Source organism: Schistocerca gregaria, chromosome 9 (genome assembly GCF_023897955.1).
Source record: "Schistocerca gregaria isolate iqSchGreg1 chromosome 9, iqSchGreg1.2, whole genome shotgun sequence".
In the NCBI taxonomy this organism is placed as follows: Eukaryota; Metazoa; Arthropoda; class Insecta; order Orthoptera; family Acrididae; genus Schistocerca; species Schistocerca gregaria.
Window position 1 is genome coordinate 185803374 of NC_064928.1, and position 18740 is coordinate 185822113.

Here is an 18740-nt window from a genome sequence, read left to right on the forward strand (position 1 = left end):
CCAGAACAATGGAGTGGACTCATCCAGCACTCAGAATGAGAATATGCTTTTATACAAGTGGCACACTCCTTCTCAAAAGCTCTACGTAGAACAGTCTGACCTTGCCGGCGACATTGACGGAGCACATGGCGTAGGTGTGGAAATAGCGGGAGCCAATGACAGCTGCACAGTGGAGCGCACTGCACATGAGCTGGTCCATGATGCGGGCCACTGCCGTATCATTCTGAACGTTCCCTTTTCCGAAGCCCAGCACTTGGCACATTTTGGCGAAAGTCACCGGCAGCCTGTAGATGAGAACCCAGAATGCATTGTGCACTCCCCAACAAAATAAATGGTGCAACAAGTAATGGGCAGAAAGGGTAAAACTGCATACCATATGAACAAAACCCACCCCACACACTCATCTTTGAGGTACAAAAATTGTTGCATATATGTAAGTACTAGCTGTTACCAGAGACTGCACTTGCATATCAGTAGTTTTGTTATAAAGAGTGATCATGAGAAAGCAATCTGGTAAATTATAAAAATCAGGGTACATTGTGGTGTAGTTTCGTATCTGTATATGTATAAATACGTGTAGAGCCAGAACATAGGTTCATAATGAATGTATTTCTATTAATTTACTGTTTGTCGAATCTTAGTTCAAAAATAATAAATACTACACAAATATTTCTTTCTTATTGATTATTTATGGCACAATCTTCCCTCAAGACTGTTGTATAAACAATGTTTCTGGTACTGACTTTTTCTGCAAGGAGGTAAAGACTTTGTGGGTCGGATACACGTGATCACACCACATAGAGTTGTTCATGACACTAACGTGGCTTTTCTAAATGCTCACTGGCTGTTTTAAGTGTCTCCCCTTGGGCTTTATTTTTGGCCATTCCAAAAGCAAATTTTAGTTGGAATTACAATTTTTTGAATATAAAACCCAAATCTGTTTGTGTAATTCGGATTCGTGGAATCAAATCTCTTTCCTCTTTACCTGTGCCAATTATTATAATAGCCCTAACAATGTTTTTGCCCAGATGTATAATTTGCAGTGGCGACACATGTAAAACTATATAAATGTGCTCCAAAGTGGTGGCCTACTGACTTCTGACTTACAATGGTGGTAATTGTAACTACACTGAATATATTAATTTTATGTTGTTGTTGTGGTCTTAAGTGTGAAGACTGGTTTGATGCAGCTCTCCATGCTGCTCCAACCTCTGTGTGAGCTTCTTCATCTCTGAATAGCTACTGCAACGTACATTATTTTGAATCTGCAGTACTGATCTCTTGGTCTCCCTCTATGATTTTTACCACCCCTCCTCCCCTTCCACCATGCTTCCCACCAGTTCTAAATTGGTGATCTCTTGATGATAACCAAATTAGGGAAAGCATTGGGAAACTGCAAGAAACTGTAGCTGATCTCATTAAATATCATAATGTAGACTACACCCTGAAAGACAGATTCCTTTTAACAGAGGTAAAACCAGATATTGTTTTAACTATTGTAAATTATTTTAGGCCCTCTGATAGTGAAGATATATATGGTATTTCTTGTAATATGTTAAAAATGATAATTGGGCACATAGTACATCCTCTGCCTAAGCAGGGATGGCTAGAGAATAAATGTAAGGATGTAGAGGCTTATCTCACTAGGGGTAAGATAGATACTGCCTACAGGAAAATTAAGCACTGAAACACCTGAGTTGAAACAAGGCCCCCGGAGTAGACAACATTCCGTTAGAACTACTGACGGCCTTGGGAGAGCCAGTCCTGACATAACTCTACCATCTGGTGAGCAAGATGTATGAGACAGGTGATATACTCTCGGACTTCAAGAAGAATATAATAATTCCAATCCCAAAGAAACCAGGTGTTGACAGATGTGAAAACATTTTCATTCTAGGACTCTACCAACTGAGCTACCCAAGCATGACTCACGCCCCATCCTCACAGCTTTAATTTCGCCAGTAACTTGTCTCCTACCTTCCAAACTTCACAGAAGCTCTCCTGCAAACCTTGCAGAACTAGCACTCCTGGAAGAAAGGATATTGAGGAGATGGCTTAGCCACAGCCTGGGGGACGTTTCTAGAATGAAATTTTCACAAAGAGTGTGTGCTGATATGAAACTTCCTGGCAGTTTAAAACTGTGTGCACACACTCCGCTGTAGAGTGTGTTTTTGTAAATTGTGCTATTGCAGATTCTGTACCTCTACCAGGCCTGAAACCATGCTGGTCATTGCAGAGGAGGTTGAATTTACTTAGATAGCTCAAAAGTCTGTTTTACATTATTGTTTCTGTCACTTTGGAAAAGCATGACAATGGGGCTATTGGTCTGTAGTTCTCAACGTTTTCTGTGTCACATTTCTTGTGAACTGGTAAAATTTTGGCATGCTTCAGATAGTCAGGGAAGCGACCAGTTTTGAAGGATTCATTTACGATTTCTGTTGGTGGAGCTTTGATACCATTTATGCATTTTTTCAACACACACATTGGGAGTTCATCTAAACCTGGCGAGTTTTTGTTCTTTCAATTGCCTTACAACGTTGCATACTTCCTCCTCAGTAGTTGGAAGCAATTGTGAATTGTGGTTTATTACTCTCATACCGTACATAATCTAAATCATTTGATTTAGGCACAGGAGACACGTCAAAATTTTGGTATAGTTTTACCATATACATACAACACATGATTTTAACAAATGGTACTATAACAATAATACAATATAAAAATACACATACAATAAAAAACTAACAATTAATTACAACAGCTGATTTTAACAAATGGTATCATAATAATAATACAATTTTGTTACACATACAATAAAAGACTAACAATTAATTACCCCTTGCTCAAATTATCATGTCATCCTTTATGAATTCTTCTACTGAATAGTAGCATTTATCCCACAGAATCTGCTGTAGCCTTATTTTTAGACGCTCTGGCTTCATATTAAATATATTTTTGCCCATTAGCTTGTTATATATTGCCATGCCCATATACTGTGGAGTCCGTGTATACCATTGAGTTTGCTATTTGCTTCTATATTGGTTGATTAGCACCTTTTGGAAAATTTTTCTGTAAGTTTGTTGCAATGCTGCTAAAGTAGGTATTCACATAATTTGCTAATTGTTTCAGGTTACTTTCTAAATTTTCCTTCTTCCTGATTTGTGTGTTTGTACCTCTCTGCTTCACAGTTTCTGTTTCTTGTTTCACTACAGCCCATGTAGCTTTACTTTTATTGTTGGCTAAATTTATGATCCTATTGTTGGCTGATTTTTTTGCAGTGTTGAGTACCTTCCTGTAGATCCTTTTGTAGTTTTTGTAGTAGTGCAAAAGAACTGGATTACTATTGTCCTTTTTAATGGAGTTTAGGTATTTACAAGTTTGAGCATTTTTTCTAATTCCTTTGGTAATCCATTTATTGTTGGTGGGTGTTCCAATGGGAATTAATGCTTGGGGAATTTTCTTCAAATTTTAATTTAAACTCAGACATAAAATTGGAGAACTTGCTATTCTCTATAGTTCCTATGTATACTCCTTCCCAAATTTTATGTGCTAACTTTAAGGAAAACTCTTGCAAAGCTGATGGAGAGTAGACTCTTTTATATACATGCAGTTTTAATTCTTTTTTAACACAAGCTTCTACTTTTATAATCTGACATAGATGGTCAGACAGTCCCAGATTTTTGACAAGTACATCACAGTTTTCTCTGCCTACATCTGTAGCTACATTGTCAATGGTAGATGATGAATGTGTGGTTATTCTTGTTGCACAGTTGACTAATGATGATAGACCAAAACTATGTAGGATATTCATAAATGTGTTACTGGTGTCATCTGTTTTATTTGTATTTATGTTAAAGCCCCCACACAAAAGGATATTATGTTTCAGAGTCAATGCTAGTGCTAGGCTTTGTATAAGTTTTGAAAAGAATATATCTAAATTGCCACTGGGAGAACGATACACACATAATATAGTCAGTTTCTTGGGCATATTTATAGCAACTATCTCTATTGCTGACACTTCAAAGTCTTTGTCTACACTTAGCATGATAATATCATTTCTGACTTTAAATGCAATGCCATTCTTAACATAAATACATGATCCTCCACCTTTCATTACGTTTCTGCAATAAGAACATGCTTGGACATATGAGGGTAAATTTATATATAGGATTTCACTCGACTTCCAGCTGTTGCACTTTGTTTTTTACACACTGACTATTTTGGTGGAGTACTGTTAGACATTTAATGTTAATTACCTCGGTGGCTTCTTTTTCATCATATCTGCAATTAAAAAATCCTTCAGATGGGAAGGAGGTGTCCTTTTCCGCCTACTTGCTGCCCCATGGATGGTTGTTTCCGTGTCTGCTGCTGCTCCTGCTATTGCTGGGATTTCTGCTATTACTGCTGTCTGTGATGCTGCTGTTGGTGGTGATGCTGTTCATCAGAAGCAACGTGCTGTCATAGAATCCCTGTGCTGTGAAAATAAGATGGTGGGAAACATCCACAAGAGGTTGAACAAGGTGTATGGAGATGCTGCTGTACAGTTAGTTGGTGGGCAAGCAGGTTATGTGATGAAAGCAGGCACGCCAATATTGAGGATTGTCCTTGCAGCAGCAGGCCTCATACTGCAAACACTCCAGACAATGAGCAGAGAGTTAACAAGTTGGTGACTGCCAACAGACGCATCACAGTGAACGAATTGTCATGCTACATTGGGATAGGGGAAGAAAGTGTTTGCAGAATACTGAAAGTGTTGGTGTTAGAAAAGGTTTACGCCAGGTGGGTTCCCAAGAGGTTGACAGTGGCTCACAAAAAAAACAAGAAAAACGGTATGCAGCGAACTTTTGGAACAGTACGAGAATGGTGGAGATGAATTTCTTGGAAGAATTGTGACAGGTGATAAAATATGGCTACATCATTTTTCACCAGAGATGAAGAGGCAATCAATGGAGTGGCATCATGCAAATTCACCCAAGGGGAAAAAAATTCAAAAGCACACCTTCTGCTGGAAAAGTTATGACTATGGTGTTTTTCGATTCTGAAGGACTCTTGCTTGTGGACATCATGCCAAGTGGAACCGCCATAAATTCTGATGCATATGTGATCACACTGAAGAAACTTGGAGCTCGACTGAGTTGTGTTCAAAAGCAGGATGTTTTGCTGTTGCATGACAATGCACGGCAACATGTCATTCCAAAAACCATTAAAGTGATCACAAAACTCGGATGGACAACACTGAAACACCCACCTTACAGTCCTGAGCTGGCTCCATGTGACCATCATCTCTTTGGGAAACAGAAAGACTCTCTTCGTGGAACGATGTTTGAAGATGATGACTCCTTTGTGCACGGTGCCAAACAGTGGCTCCAACAGGTTGGTGCAGAATTTTACCATGCGAGTATACAGGCACTGGTTCCAAGATGGCATAAGGCAGTTGAGAGGGATGGAAATTATGTGAAGGAATGAAAATATTGTTATTAAAGGATGTATCTACACACTGCAAAACTTTCAAACATGTAGAATAAAAGATGGATTTTAAAAAAATAATGTGAATTTCTTTTGGAGTGACCCTCAAAAATTCTCATGTGCTCACTAATCCTTTATCTGAGGTCACATTTGATCCAAGTACTGGAACCACCATCAGCAGAATCATTTTTTAGATAATCTACCATCGGCAAGAAACATACTTATTTCTTTGCAAGCATATTACAGCAAATAAGTCTGAGCTGCTGAGAACTTTGAAGCTACAGCTACATCTACATCTAAACCCATACTCTGCAAACTACCATGAAGTACATGGCAGAGGGTACATCCCTTTGTATTAGTTATTAGAGTTTGTACCTGTTCCACTCACTTATGGAGTACAGCAAGAGAAATTGTTTGAATACATTTATGCATGCAGTAATTATTCTAATCTTGTCTTAATGATCACTATTTGAATGATGCACAGGGGGTTGAAGTACATTCCTAGAGTCATCATTTAAAGCCAGTTATTGAAACTTTGTTAGTAGGTTTTCTCGGGACATTTTAAGTCTGTTTTCAAGGGTCTGCCAGTTCAGTTTCTTCTGCATCACTGTAACACTTTCCCATGGATCAAACAAATCGAGGACCATTCATGCCATTCTTCTCTGTATATATTCAATATCCTCTGTTAGTCCTATTTGGTATGGGTTCCATACACTCAAGCAATATTCTAGAAAGGTTCGCACGAGTGACTTGAAAGCCATTTCCTTTGTAGACTGATTGCACTTCTGCAGTATTCTATCAATAAATCAAAGTCTGCCAACTCCTTTACCCACAACTGAGCTTATGTGATCATTCCTACAATGTGTTCCACCCTGTTATTTGTGTGAGTTGGCCAGTTCCAGCTGTGACTCACTGATAGTATAGGCACAGGATACTACATTTTTTTTTTCATTTTGTGAAGTACACAATTGTACATTTCTGATCATTTAAAGCAAGATGCCAATCTCTGTACCACACTGTAATCTTATCAAGATCTGACTGAATATTTATGCAGCATATGCTAATCCAGAATATGCTGAAAGTGCATGTTGATGTTTATTGCAAATAGATGTTCAACTGTGCACAGTGGAATTTACATCTCCATATCACATTTTCTCTACAAAGAAGGCACATTACCTTTCAGACTGTTTTAGAAGGTTTAAATATTTTGGTCATAACTTAACAGTATTTATAAACACACATGTTCAAAGTCCCCTTATGTTTCCCAGTGCACTATGAAAGTACTGCCTAATTCTAAATATTTCATTGACAGAAGTCGGTTTGCATTGTGTAGTAGTGCATTGTCTCTGTTTACTAATGGAGCGATACACGTGGAGTGAGTATGCTGATATGGTTGGTGCATACAACCTGGCGCACCACAACGAATGAGCTGCACAGTGGGTTTATCAACAACAATTTCCTAATCGCTGTATCCTGCTTCATATGACCTTTGCTGCTGTGTACCAACGTCTGCGTAAGACCGGGTCATTTAGCAGATTACCTGGACAGGGACGCCGTCGCACAGTAAAAATGCAGCAATTTGAGGAACTGTCTTGCAGCATGTGGAGCGGGATCCTTCAATCAGCACTCGTGCAATTGCAAGTAACATGGGGACGAATCAGACGAATGTAAGAACAGTCCTTCGAGAGCTATTGTTGCATCCATTTCACTTACAGTGTGTCCAATCCTCCAGAACACAGTTTTCGCAGTGGTACCTGGAACAGTGTGAAATGAATCTTAGATTTCCATCCTCTATCCTCTGTGTTGTTTACCAATGAAGCAACGTTCGGGCATGATGGAGTCTTCAGCGTGCACAATTCACATGTTTAGAGTGAGGATAACCCACATGCCACAGTTACTAGCGCTCATCAAGTGCTGTTCTTCATTAATGTGTGGGTCAATGTTGTTGGGGACCATTTAATTGGGCTGTATCGGATACATAGGCCATTAAATGGCAGGCACTATTACAATTTTCTCACCAGAGCTTTGCCAGAATTGCTGGAAGATGTCCTGCTTGCTACAAGACAACACATGTGGTTCCAACATGATGGGGCGCCGGCACATTTCAGTCATCATGTGTGTTGATTCCTGGACCGACGGTTCCCAGAAATGTGGATTGGCAGAGGTGGTCCTGTACCATGGCTTGCTCGATCCCCAGATATGTCCCCTTGGAATTTTTTGGGTGGGGAGAGATGTGCAACCTTGTTTGCACAAAACCTGTTGCATCAGAAGAGGATCTGGTTGTCCAGATAGTAGCAGCAGCAGGAACAATTCAGGATGCTCCTGGGGTTTCTGCCTGTGTCAGACAGAACATGATCCAAGGGTGTAACCTTACGTGTCAATGTAGGCATTTTTTTAAAAATCTACTATAATTGAAATTGGGTTCTGTTAATGTGTTGTCTCTTGGTCATAAAAAAATGGGGAGGTATTTGTTGGTTTAATTAATTTGCCGCCAGAGAAATCTTTCTCTACCGTTTTAAATACTTCCCATAGGAAAAAAATGACATTAGGGAAAAATATTTGTTTTGATGTCCCCTACAAACTCCCAGAGTTTGTTGGTTTAAATACTTTTCACCCTGTATATTGTATCATGTCTTTCACAGATGAACATATTATTTGTATGCCTTTTAGCATAATTTTTATGCATATATTTTATTGATCTCAAATTTCGTTGCTTGTACTTGCAGTAGAATTTAATGGAATCATATTGAGTGAAGTTTAGCACTTAAATATGAATTGTGGGATCTGTATAATTCTTTGAGAAACTATCTGCTTTTGATCTTTTGTGGGTCATATGATAGGCTACCAGAGAGATATAATATGGATATTAATTCAGTTGACTTCAGGCTGCTTAACTGATGTACTGTGGTGAGGATTGAAATTCTTCTGGTGTGTTGGCATGTCAGCAGCAGATGTAGGAATAACTTCCTGAGGTCAGGTTCTGTTTGAAGTGACATTAGAATGAATAATGCTTGTTGATATACATTTAATTTTTTCATTCACTGGATTATTTAGAATTAATAACTTTCATGTACTTTTGGTGTAGAGGGAACTGAGAATGGTCCTGTATAAATGGATGATCAGCTACAGACAAGAGATTTGGCCATTTAATGTTGAAGTTAGCTCACATATTTAGATTGAAAGTGTGTTTAGTTGTCTCTGCAAAGGTACACTGCTAAGACAGTTGAACAATCTAAGGGATTTATCAGGATTTACAGTGATGATGATGTATGAACATCCAGTTTCAGAACTGCGATTTTTGTGAAGCAGATTACTTTTCTGGAGCTTCTATTGATGTTGAACAATACTTTATACAATTGTGGATGGAATACCAATTTAATTTTGCATTGAATACTGTTTTGTTGTCTAGATTTGAAAATTAATGATTTAACTTGCTATTAGGACTGTCTGGTAGGAATCCATATTGAATGTTGATGTCTGTCTGCTACTTATTTTTTAACTTGAGATTATGATATATTGCTGTTAATTTAATGTACATTCTAACCTGGGATCTGTCTGCCGATTTCATTGTTAGTAACATGGAACTGTGTCTGTGCTGTTGATTGTTTATGGGGTTTACAGTGTACCTGTTGACAATTAGTAGTCTGGATCTGTTTAGTGAAGTTCATTGTGGAGCACATGTGAGCTGTTGCAACAGGTGGTACTATTGCTGTGGGATGATGGATAAGGTTTTGATCATCATTTCTTCACTCTGCAAAGAGTAGAGATGACACATACCTCAAATAAGTTTAAACTGGTAATAAAACACCTATCAGAACCACAACACATTGATATAGGAATTCCTCAGTGTAGCCAGTGCTGTTTCTAATATACACCAATGACTTTGCCAATACTGTTAGTTACAGGGAAAAAATCTGCTTGTTGATGACAGCAGTGTTATATTAAATGAGAAAGCAGGAGAACTTGCAGAGAAATCGAATTAAATCCTCAATGAAGTTTACTATAGCTCAACATGCAATACAGGGTGGAATCCAAAATTTTTGGGACTGGTTTGCCCTCTGGAAAGTAGGAGTAGTAGATCTTTGCACCGCTAGGTGGTGAGAGCTGCAAATATGATGAGTCAGTGTGCGGAGTGGCGTTCAGCTGGGTGGATGTGTTGCATGTCCACAGTGATTTCCGTAATACTCTGTGTTTGGTGTGTGGCAATTTTATGATGGATCCGTGAACAGAACATTGTGTGTGTGTGTATCAAATTCTGTGTGAATCTCGGGAAAAGTACTACGGAACCCTTGCAATGATTCAAAAAGTGTTTGGGGGACAGAGCATGAGCTTTATGCATGTATTTGAGTGCCGTGCTCAGTTCAGGGCTGGCCATACAGACATCGAAGACGATGCTCGCATGGGAAGGCCCGTTAGCCACACAACACCAGACACTGTTGCCAAACTTCAAAAATTGGTTCATGTGGATTGACATCAAACCATTCAAGACCTCGTATATGAAGTGAGTATTGATTATGGGACATATCAACGAATGTTGACTGATGAATTGGGCATTCATTATGTTGCTGCAAAATTTGTGCCAAGGATCTTGACTGCCGATCAGAAGGCACAGCATGCTGAACCGTGCACGGACCTTCGTCAGACCGCATATGATGATCCAAACTTCTTGTCATGGGTTATCACTTGTGATGAGAGCTGGAATTATGGTTATGGCCCAGAGACAAAACAACAATCATCCCAGCGGAATTGCTCAGGCTCTTCAAACCCCAAAAAAGTGAGACAGGTGAATAGCAAAGTGAAGACCATGATCATCGTTTTCTTTGATGACAAGGGAATTGTGCATAAAGAATTTGTCCCACCCAAACAAACACTGAATTCTACATACTACTGTGACATTTTGCGATGGCTCTGTGAAAACGTGCGGTGATGGTGGCCCAAACTTTGGCATTGAGGGAACTGGCTGCTGCATCACGACAACACACCAGGACCTTTTTGGCAAAAAACAACATGGTGGTTGTACCCCACCCACCATACTTGCCAGATTTGGCAGCCTATGACTTCGTGCTATTCCCAAAACTGAAACTCAAGTGGAAAGGCCAGGAGATCGACACTCTAGAGAGGATTCAAGAAGCATCGCTGGCAGTGATAAGCACTCTCAAAGAAATGGACTTCCAGAAAAGTTTTGACCAGTGGCAGAAGTGCTGAGACCGGTTTGTACATGTGGATAGGAACGACTTCAAGGGTGATGGTGACCATTAATCCAAAGGGAAGGTTTTCAAGAGAAGGCAGCACCAGTCCGGAAAATTTTGAATAGCACCTTGTAAAGTAACACTGAATGTAAGCAAAACAAATTCCATGAATTTCACTTTGAAGAAGGTAAAATGACAGTTTTAAAATAAATGTGTATAGTACCTCTATAGACTATGTAATGAAAGCAAAATTTCTGGGAATGAATATTGATTCTCAGTTGATGTGGTGCAAACATACAAAGATACTTGTAAATGGAGCATCATCTGCATGTTATGGCATTAAGAGTCCCATTATTAATATGTAACAGCCAGTGTATTTTGGTTACATACATACTCCTAGATACAGTCAATTGTTACCTATGGATTCTTCAATGGGGAACAAATGCATAAAATACGAACACAGAAATGGGCCATAAAATGGTGACCAAAAATAGTAAACCAGTCAACTATAAAGAACTGTTTAAATCACTGGGAATTTTAATTACACAATGTGATCCATTTACCAATCGGTTGTACACATCACATCAGAAATTACATTGATAATCACTGCACAAACAGCTTTGTTCTAAATCTTTTACAAGCACCAAAAAAGAATAAACATAAAACTCAAACTAATATTTTCATGTGTTACACTTGATAACAATGATGTGGCCAATGTAGCACTTAGTTACAGATTCGTTAATAAGCAAGAGTCTGAATTACAAATAGTAATGATGCAAGGACACTCATACCTGAGAGCAAGCAGCTCTGAGGGAAAGGAAAAAAAAAATAAATAGGGTAGTCAGGTGTATTTCCTTCAAGAAAATGATTTAAGAATTGGAATTACATATGTTTTCAACAGTGTCAGAACTAGATTTTTTATGGCCACTTACAAGTTATAAGTTACCATTTGTCTTCCAAAATACTGAAAATACATTATAACCCCAGGTCACACCTCCCTCCCCCTACACTTTTGTATGGGTGCCCATGTAATGATGGTGTTATGGTCCACAGTGTACATAGGTACTGATTCTATAGCAAGCATGAACTGTATATGGTTTTTGATCAACACAAAACTGGTAGTCAGCAAATAATAGTTTTACTTTTTATTGCAATCAGTAAGTACTATTAAAAATGATGAAATTTATTGAAACAAAGAAAGCAAATCAAAAGCAATGAGAAAAAGGAGACTGGCATTTTTTGAACACTTATATCAAATGCAAGACAGCATTTTAACTGAAAAGTTGTCAAATATTTATGGGATGAAAAGTAGAAGTGGTCCGAAGAAAGGAAGAAGCAATGTAGTAAACAGGTGAATCAGTGAAACTTCCTGGCAGATTAAAACTGTGTGCACCGACCGAGACTCGAACTCGGGACCTTTGACTTTTGGGGGCAAGTGCTCTACCAGATACTGGCAGAAGTAAAGCTGTGAGACTGGGCTTCTGTAGCTCAGATGGTAGAGCACTTGCTCGCCAAAGGCAAAGGTCCCGACTTCGAGTCTCGGTCGGTGCACACAGTTTTAATCTGCTAGGAAGTTTCATATCAGCTCAAACTCCGCTGCAGAGTGAAAATCAAGTGGTCCTTAGCTGCTTACCCAAAAAAAGAGTCTACAACATTTGTCAGCTGGAGAGCATTAAGCACGATATTCAGTCAGTACAAACAGCAACTCACAGCCAACCAGTGTGTGGATGCCCTGAACTGTGTGCAGTGACCCTTCATGGCAAACAAGAGAACAGTGTGGACAGGCACTCTCTACATGTGATCTACATTATTTAAAATTTTTAGTGAATATTACGAATGAAAGTAAGAAAGCACTACTTTCTCTTTATTCCATGTACAAGCATTGTAACTGATCCTATTGAAGTGTAAGTTTTTCCTATAATACTATTTTTGTTGCATTTGTTATACACAGTTTACAACAATAAAAATGAAGTAAGATCATACACTAATTTGCCTGTTCTTTCTTCAAAATAAGGCCATTATGAACATTAAAAAGAAACGTTAAACAATATAACCTGATATGAGACTACTTTTGTGACATTTTAGTTTGACATCGTAAATAATTATAAATGCAGGTCAAGTCCATAGTCATGCTCCTGACCACTTTTTCAACACAGCACTCAAGAGAAACTCTGGATAGAAGTATCAAAAATTGTAAGATAATAACATAAATGTGTAAGAATTATCAAAATTTAAGAATAGAAAAAGAAGTCTGTGGTTCATGTCTGTATATGACCTCAGCACCTTTTTTGTGCATACTGACCCATATACCTGCTAACATTCATTTCTCACATCTCTTAATATCAACAGCAATGGAACCACTGCAGTCAGATACAACACAGGGAATAAATAAAATAATTAAAGTTATGGTAAAAGGCTGATGGCTGTGTGCCGTAATAAGACACTTCCTATTAGAGTCAGAATGCCAAAGATAGACAGAAAAAGGGGACCTAAGATCAGGTAGGAGCCATCCTTGCAAGTATTGACTAAGAAATGATGGATGACATTAAGATAGCACGTCTTTGCTGGTATTTGATCCAAAGGAGATGGGTCACAAAAACATAGTTCCATATAATTATGATGAAACACTTCTATTAACTAAAAAGACACTGTTTCTTGCCTTGTTTCACATTTTTATTATTAATGTTACTGCACAACCTTGGCTCTTGGTTATAAGCCCATTTTCAAGTGTTGTTGTTGTTGTTGTTGTCTTCAGTCCTGAGACTGGTTTGATGCAGCTCTCCATGCTACTCTATCCTGTGCAAGCTGCTTCACCTCCCAGTACCTACTGCAACCTACATCCTTCTGAATCTGCTTAGTGTACTCATCTCTCGGTCTCCCTCTACGATTTTTACCCTCCACGCTGCCCTCCAATGCTAAATTTGTGATCCCTTGATGCCTCAAAACATGTCCTACCAACCGATCCCTTCTTCTAGTCAAGTTGTGCCACAAACTTCTCTTCTCCCCAATCCTATTCAATACCTCCTCATTAGTTACGTGATCTATCCACCTTATCTTCAGTATTCTTCTGTAGCACCACATTTCGAAAGCTTATATTCTCTTCTTGTCCAAACTAGTTATCGTCCATGTTTCACTTCCATACATGGCTACACTCCAAACAAATACTTTCAGAAACGACTTCCTGATACATTAATCTATATTCGATGTTAACAAATTTCTCGTCTTCAGAAACGCTTTCCTTGCCATTGCCAGTCTACATTTTATATCCTCTCTACTTCGACCATCATCAGTTATTTTACTTCCTAAATAGCAAAACTCCTTTACTACTTTAAGTGTCTCATTTCCTAATCTAATTCCCTCAGGGAATTGACTACATTCCATTATCCTCGTTTTGCTTTTGTTAATGTTCATCTTATATCCTCCTTTCAAGACACTGTCCATTCCGTTCAACTGCTCTTCCAAGTCCTTTGCCGTCTCTGACAGAATTACAATGTCATCGGCGAACCTCAAAGTTTTTACTTCGTCTCCATGAATTTTAATACCTACTCCAAATTTTTCTTTTGTTTCCTTTACTGCTTGCTCAATATACAGATTGAATAACATCGGGGAGAGGCTACAACCCTGTCTCACTCCTTTCCCAACCACTGCTTCCCTTTCATACCCCTCGACTCTTATTACTGCCATCTGGTTTCTGTACAAATTATAAATAGCCTTTCGCTCCCTGTATTTTACCCCTGCCACCTTTAGAATTTGAAAGAGAGTATTCCAGTCAACATTGTCAAAAGCTTTCTCTAAGTCTACAAATGCTAGAAACGTAGGTTTGCCTTTTCTTAATCTTTCTTCTAAGATAAGTCGTAAGGTCAGTATTGCCTCACGTGTTCCAACATTTCGACGGAATCCAAACTGATCCTCCCCGAGGTCTGCATCTACCAGTTTTTCCATTCGTCTGTAAAGAATTGGCGTTAGTATTTTGCAGCCGTGGCTTATTAAACTGATAGTTCGGTAATTTTCACATCTGTCAGCACCTGCTTTCTTTGGGATTGGAATTATTATATTCTTCTTGAAGTCTGAGGGTATTTCGCCTGTCTCATACATCTTGCTCACCAGCTGGTAGAGTTTTGTCATGACTGGCTCTCCCAAGGCCGACAGTAGTTCTAATGGAATGTTGTCTACTCCGGGGGCCTTGTTTCGACTCAGGTCTTTCAGTGCTCTGTCAAACTCTTCACGCAGTATCGTATCTCCCATTTCGTCTTCATCTACATCCTCTTCTATTTCCATAATATTGTCCTCAAGTACATCGCCCTTGTATAAACCTTCTATATACTCCTTCCACCTTTCTGCCTTCCCGTCTTTGCTTAGAACTGGGCTGCCATCTGAGCTCTTGATATTCATACACGTGGTTCTCTTCTCTCCAAAGGTCTCTTTAATTTTCCTGTAGGCAGTATCTATCTTACCCCTAGTGAGATAAGCTTCTACATCCTTACATTTGTCCTCTAGCCATCCCTGTTTAGCCATTTTGCACTTCCTGTCGATCTCATTTTTGAGACGTTTGTATTCCTTTTTGCCTGCTTCATTTACTGCATTTTTATATTTTCTCCTTTCATCAATTAAATTCAATATTTCTTCTGTTACCCAAGGATTTCTAGCAGCCCTCGTCCTTGTACCTACTTTATCCTCTGCTGCCTTCACTACTACATCCCTCAGAGCTACCCATTCTTCTTCTACTGTATTTCTTTCCCCTATTCCTGTCAATTGTTCCCTTATGCTCTCTCTGAAACTCTGTACAACCTCTGGTTCTTTCAGTTTATCCAGGTCCCATCTCCTTAATTTCCCACATTTTTGCAGTTTCTTCAGTTTTAATCTACAGGTCATAACCAATAGATTGTCGTCAGAGTCCACATCTGCCCCTGGAAATGTCTTACAACTTAAAACCTGGTTCCTAAATCTCTGTCTTACCATTATATAATCTATCTGATACCTTTTAGTATCTCCAGGGTTCTTCCACATATACAACCTTCTTTCATGATTCTTAAACCAAGTGTTAGCTATGATTAAGTTGTGCTCTGTGCAAAATTCTACTAGGCGGCTTCCTCTTTCATTTCTTAGCCCCAATCCATATTCACCTACTATGTTTCCTTCTCTCCCTTTTCCTACACTCGAATTCCAGTCACCCATTACTATTAAATTTTCGTCTCCCTTCACTATCTGAATAATTTCTTTTATTTCATCGTACATTTCTGCAATTTCTTCATCATCTGCAGAGCTAGTTGGCATATAAACTTGTACTACTGTAGTAGGTGTGGGCTTCGTATCTATCTTGGCTACAATAATGCGTTCACTATGCTGTTTGTAGTAGCTTACCCGCATTCCTATTTTCCTATTCATTATTAAACCTACTCCTGCATTACCCCTATTTGATTTTGTGTTTATAACCCTGTAGTCACCTGACCAGAAGTCTTGTTCCTCCTGCCACCGAACTTCACTAATTCCCACTATATCTAACTTTAACCTATCCATTTCCCTTTTTAAATTTTCTAACCTACCTGCCCGATTAAGGGATCTGACATTCCACGCTCCGATCCGTAGAACGCCAGTTTTCTTTCTCCTGATAACGACATCCTCCTGAGTAGTCCCCGCCCGGAGATCCGAATGGGGGACTATTTTACCTCCGGAATATTTTACCCAAGAGGATGCCATCATCATTTAATCATACAGTAAAGCTGCATGTCCTCGGGAAAAATTACGGCTGTAGTTTCCCCTTGCTTTCAGCCGTTCGCAGTACCAGCACAGCAAGGCCGTTTTGGTTAATGTTGCAAGGCCGGATCAGTCAATCATCCAGACTGTTGCTCCTGCAACTACTGAAAAGGCTGCTGCCCCTCTTCAGGAACCACATGTTTGTCTGGCCTCTCAACAGATACCCCTCCGTTGTGGTTGCACCTACGGTACGGCCATCTGTATCGCTGAGGCACGCAAGCCTCCCCACCAACAGCAAGGTCCATGGTTCATGGGGGGGGGGGGGGGGGCATTTTCAAGTACATTACTGATTCCCAAAGAGGATGATGCACATTATAAACACTGGGAATCAGTAATGTACTTGAAAATGGGCTTATAACCCAGAGCCAAGATTGTGCAGCAACATTAATAATAAAATTGTGAAACAAGTCAAAAAACAGTGTTTGTTTGGTTAATTTGTTTCACCAAGAACTGACACTTGATTCAATTAAAACAGAGCTATCTGTCATATGCTGCAAAGACAGGGGTAAATGATAAGTCAAAAGGAATGTAGAAACCTAAGATACATGAGATGGCGCACAAAGGTAGGTTTCATATTACAATAAAACAATATCATCACGAAGGAGCACAGGAGTGTATATTACACTTTACAATAGGCAACACAATTGGAAAAATGTTGAATGACAGTATCTGATCAAATTTTTAGTACACTTGTTTGTTAAGCTTACTCAGAGGGTGTTTGTGAAATCTGCTGTGGAAGAACCAGTCAAATGGAAACTAGAAAGATGGGAAAAAGCAAGGAAACTAGTTATTGTATGAATTCATCGTTTTGCTGTGATAAGAATAAAAAAATTTTTCTCGGGCTTCCACCTGTGTCTTTGGTTAAAATCCCACAAGCTTTCGACCGAGCTCTCCTCAGTCATTGTCAATTGGTAAGAATGGCTGCTGTGTCGTCGTTGTCATGTCGTTACATAGCTGCACTGCTGGTTGTAATGTCACTAGTGCTCTCTTCCTCACCATATATGGTAATGTTTTCATCTCGCATCCATCACAACTGTTTTAACCTCATGATTGCTGGGTCCCAGACTGTGCTGAGCTGGAAACCGCTGTCCTTGCTGATGGTGTTTTCAGAGGTTTTTACTTCAACAGCTTCTTTTATGGTGCTGTGACAAAATCCCTTTGTCCTCATAATGACAGATGTTTTGTCGAATAGAATTCGGTGTCCATTTTCTAAGGCTTGTTCTGCCATGTCTGATTTTTCTGGCTAGCATAGGCATAAGCACCTCTCGCGTTCTGTCTGGCATTGCTCCACAGTGCATACTGTTTGGCCGATAAAGTAACAGCCGTACTGACATGGTATCTTGTACATTCCATGCGTTCTAAGCCCTAGATCGTCCTACACAGCCCTCACAAGCTGTTGAATTTTTGCTGGGGGCTTGAACACATGAAATATTATATCTCTTTAGGAGCTGGCTGCTCTTTTCCAACACTGTACCACAGAAAGCAAAAACACAAGTTTCTTGCTTTCTTCTTCGGTGGTTTTCTCTTCTCTGTTGGTGTGTTTTTTGCACGTCACACTAGATATAGCCTGTGACACCTGTTCGTGGCTGCACCTGTTTTCCTGGACAACTTTTCGGATGTGGCTCAGTTCTAGTGGCAAACTTTCAGTGTCTGAGACAACTTTAGCATGATGGAAAAGGGTATTCAGAACTCCATGTTTTTGATGGTGGTGGTTGAGAGTGTGCACATGCCGATTTGTGTGTGTCAGTTTCCAGTAGACACTGTGGCTGAGGTGCCCACTGATTATGTTAGAGGTTGAGACAGATGGTGCATTGCCCTTTCTTGACATCCCTGTTCAACGGAAAACCAATGGGCACCTCAGCCACGGTGTCTACAGGAAACTGACACACACAGATTGGTATTTGCACACTATCAGCCACTACCATTCGGCAAAAAAATGTGGCGTTCTGAATACCCTCGCCCATCATCCTAAAGTTGTCTTAGACGCTGAAAGTTTGCCACTAGAACTGAGCCACCTCCGAAAAGAAATCCAGGAAAACGGTTACAGCTACGGACAGGTGTCACAGGCTATATCTAGTCACAGGCTATATCTAGTATGACATGAAAGGAAACACACCAACAGAGAAGAGAACACCACCGAAGAAGAAAGCAAGAAAATTGTGTTTTTGCCTTTCTGTGGTACAGTGTTGGGAAAGATTAGCTGGCTCCTGAAGAGATATAACAGTTCATTGGTATTCAGGCCCCCAGCAAAAATTCGACAGCTCATGAGGCCTGTGAATGACGGTCTAGCACTTAGAATGTCTGGAGTGTACAAGATACCACGTCAATGTG

At 39.6% G+C, this 18740-nt stretch overlaps 1 protein-coding gene across 1 annotated transcript in view; it reads right to left on the bottom strand.

Annotated features, from left to right (window-relative positions):
• LOC126291782 (putative inactive serine protease 43) overlaps positions 1–4268 on the bottom strand; it is a 45606-nt gene extending 41338 nt beyond the window's left edge. The window contains exons 1-2 of the mRNA XM_049985474.1: positions 4257–4268; positions 101–284 (exon numbers count right to left, since the gene is read on the bottom strand). Of these exons, the coding sequence (XP_049841431.1) occupies positions 101–262 (162 nt within the window). The 5' untranslated portion in view covers positions 263–284; positions 4257–4268. The remainder of the gene's footprint in view (positions 1–100; positions 285–4256) is intronic.
• Between the last annotated feature and the right edge of the window lie 14472 nt (positions 4269–18740).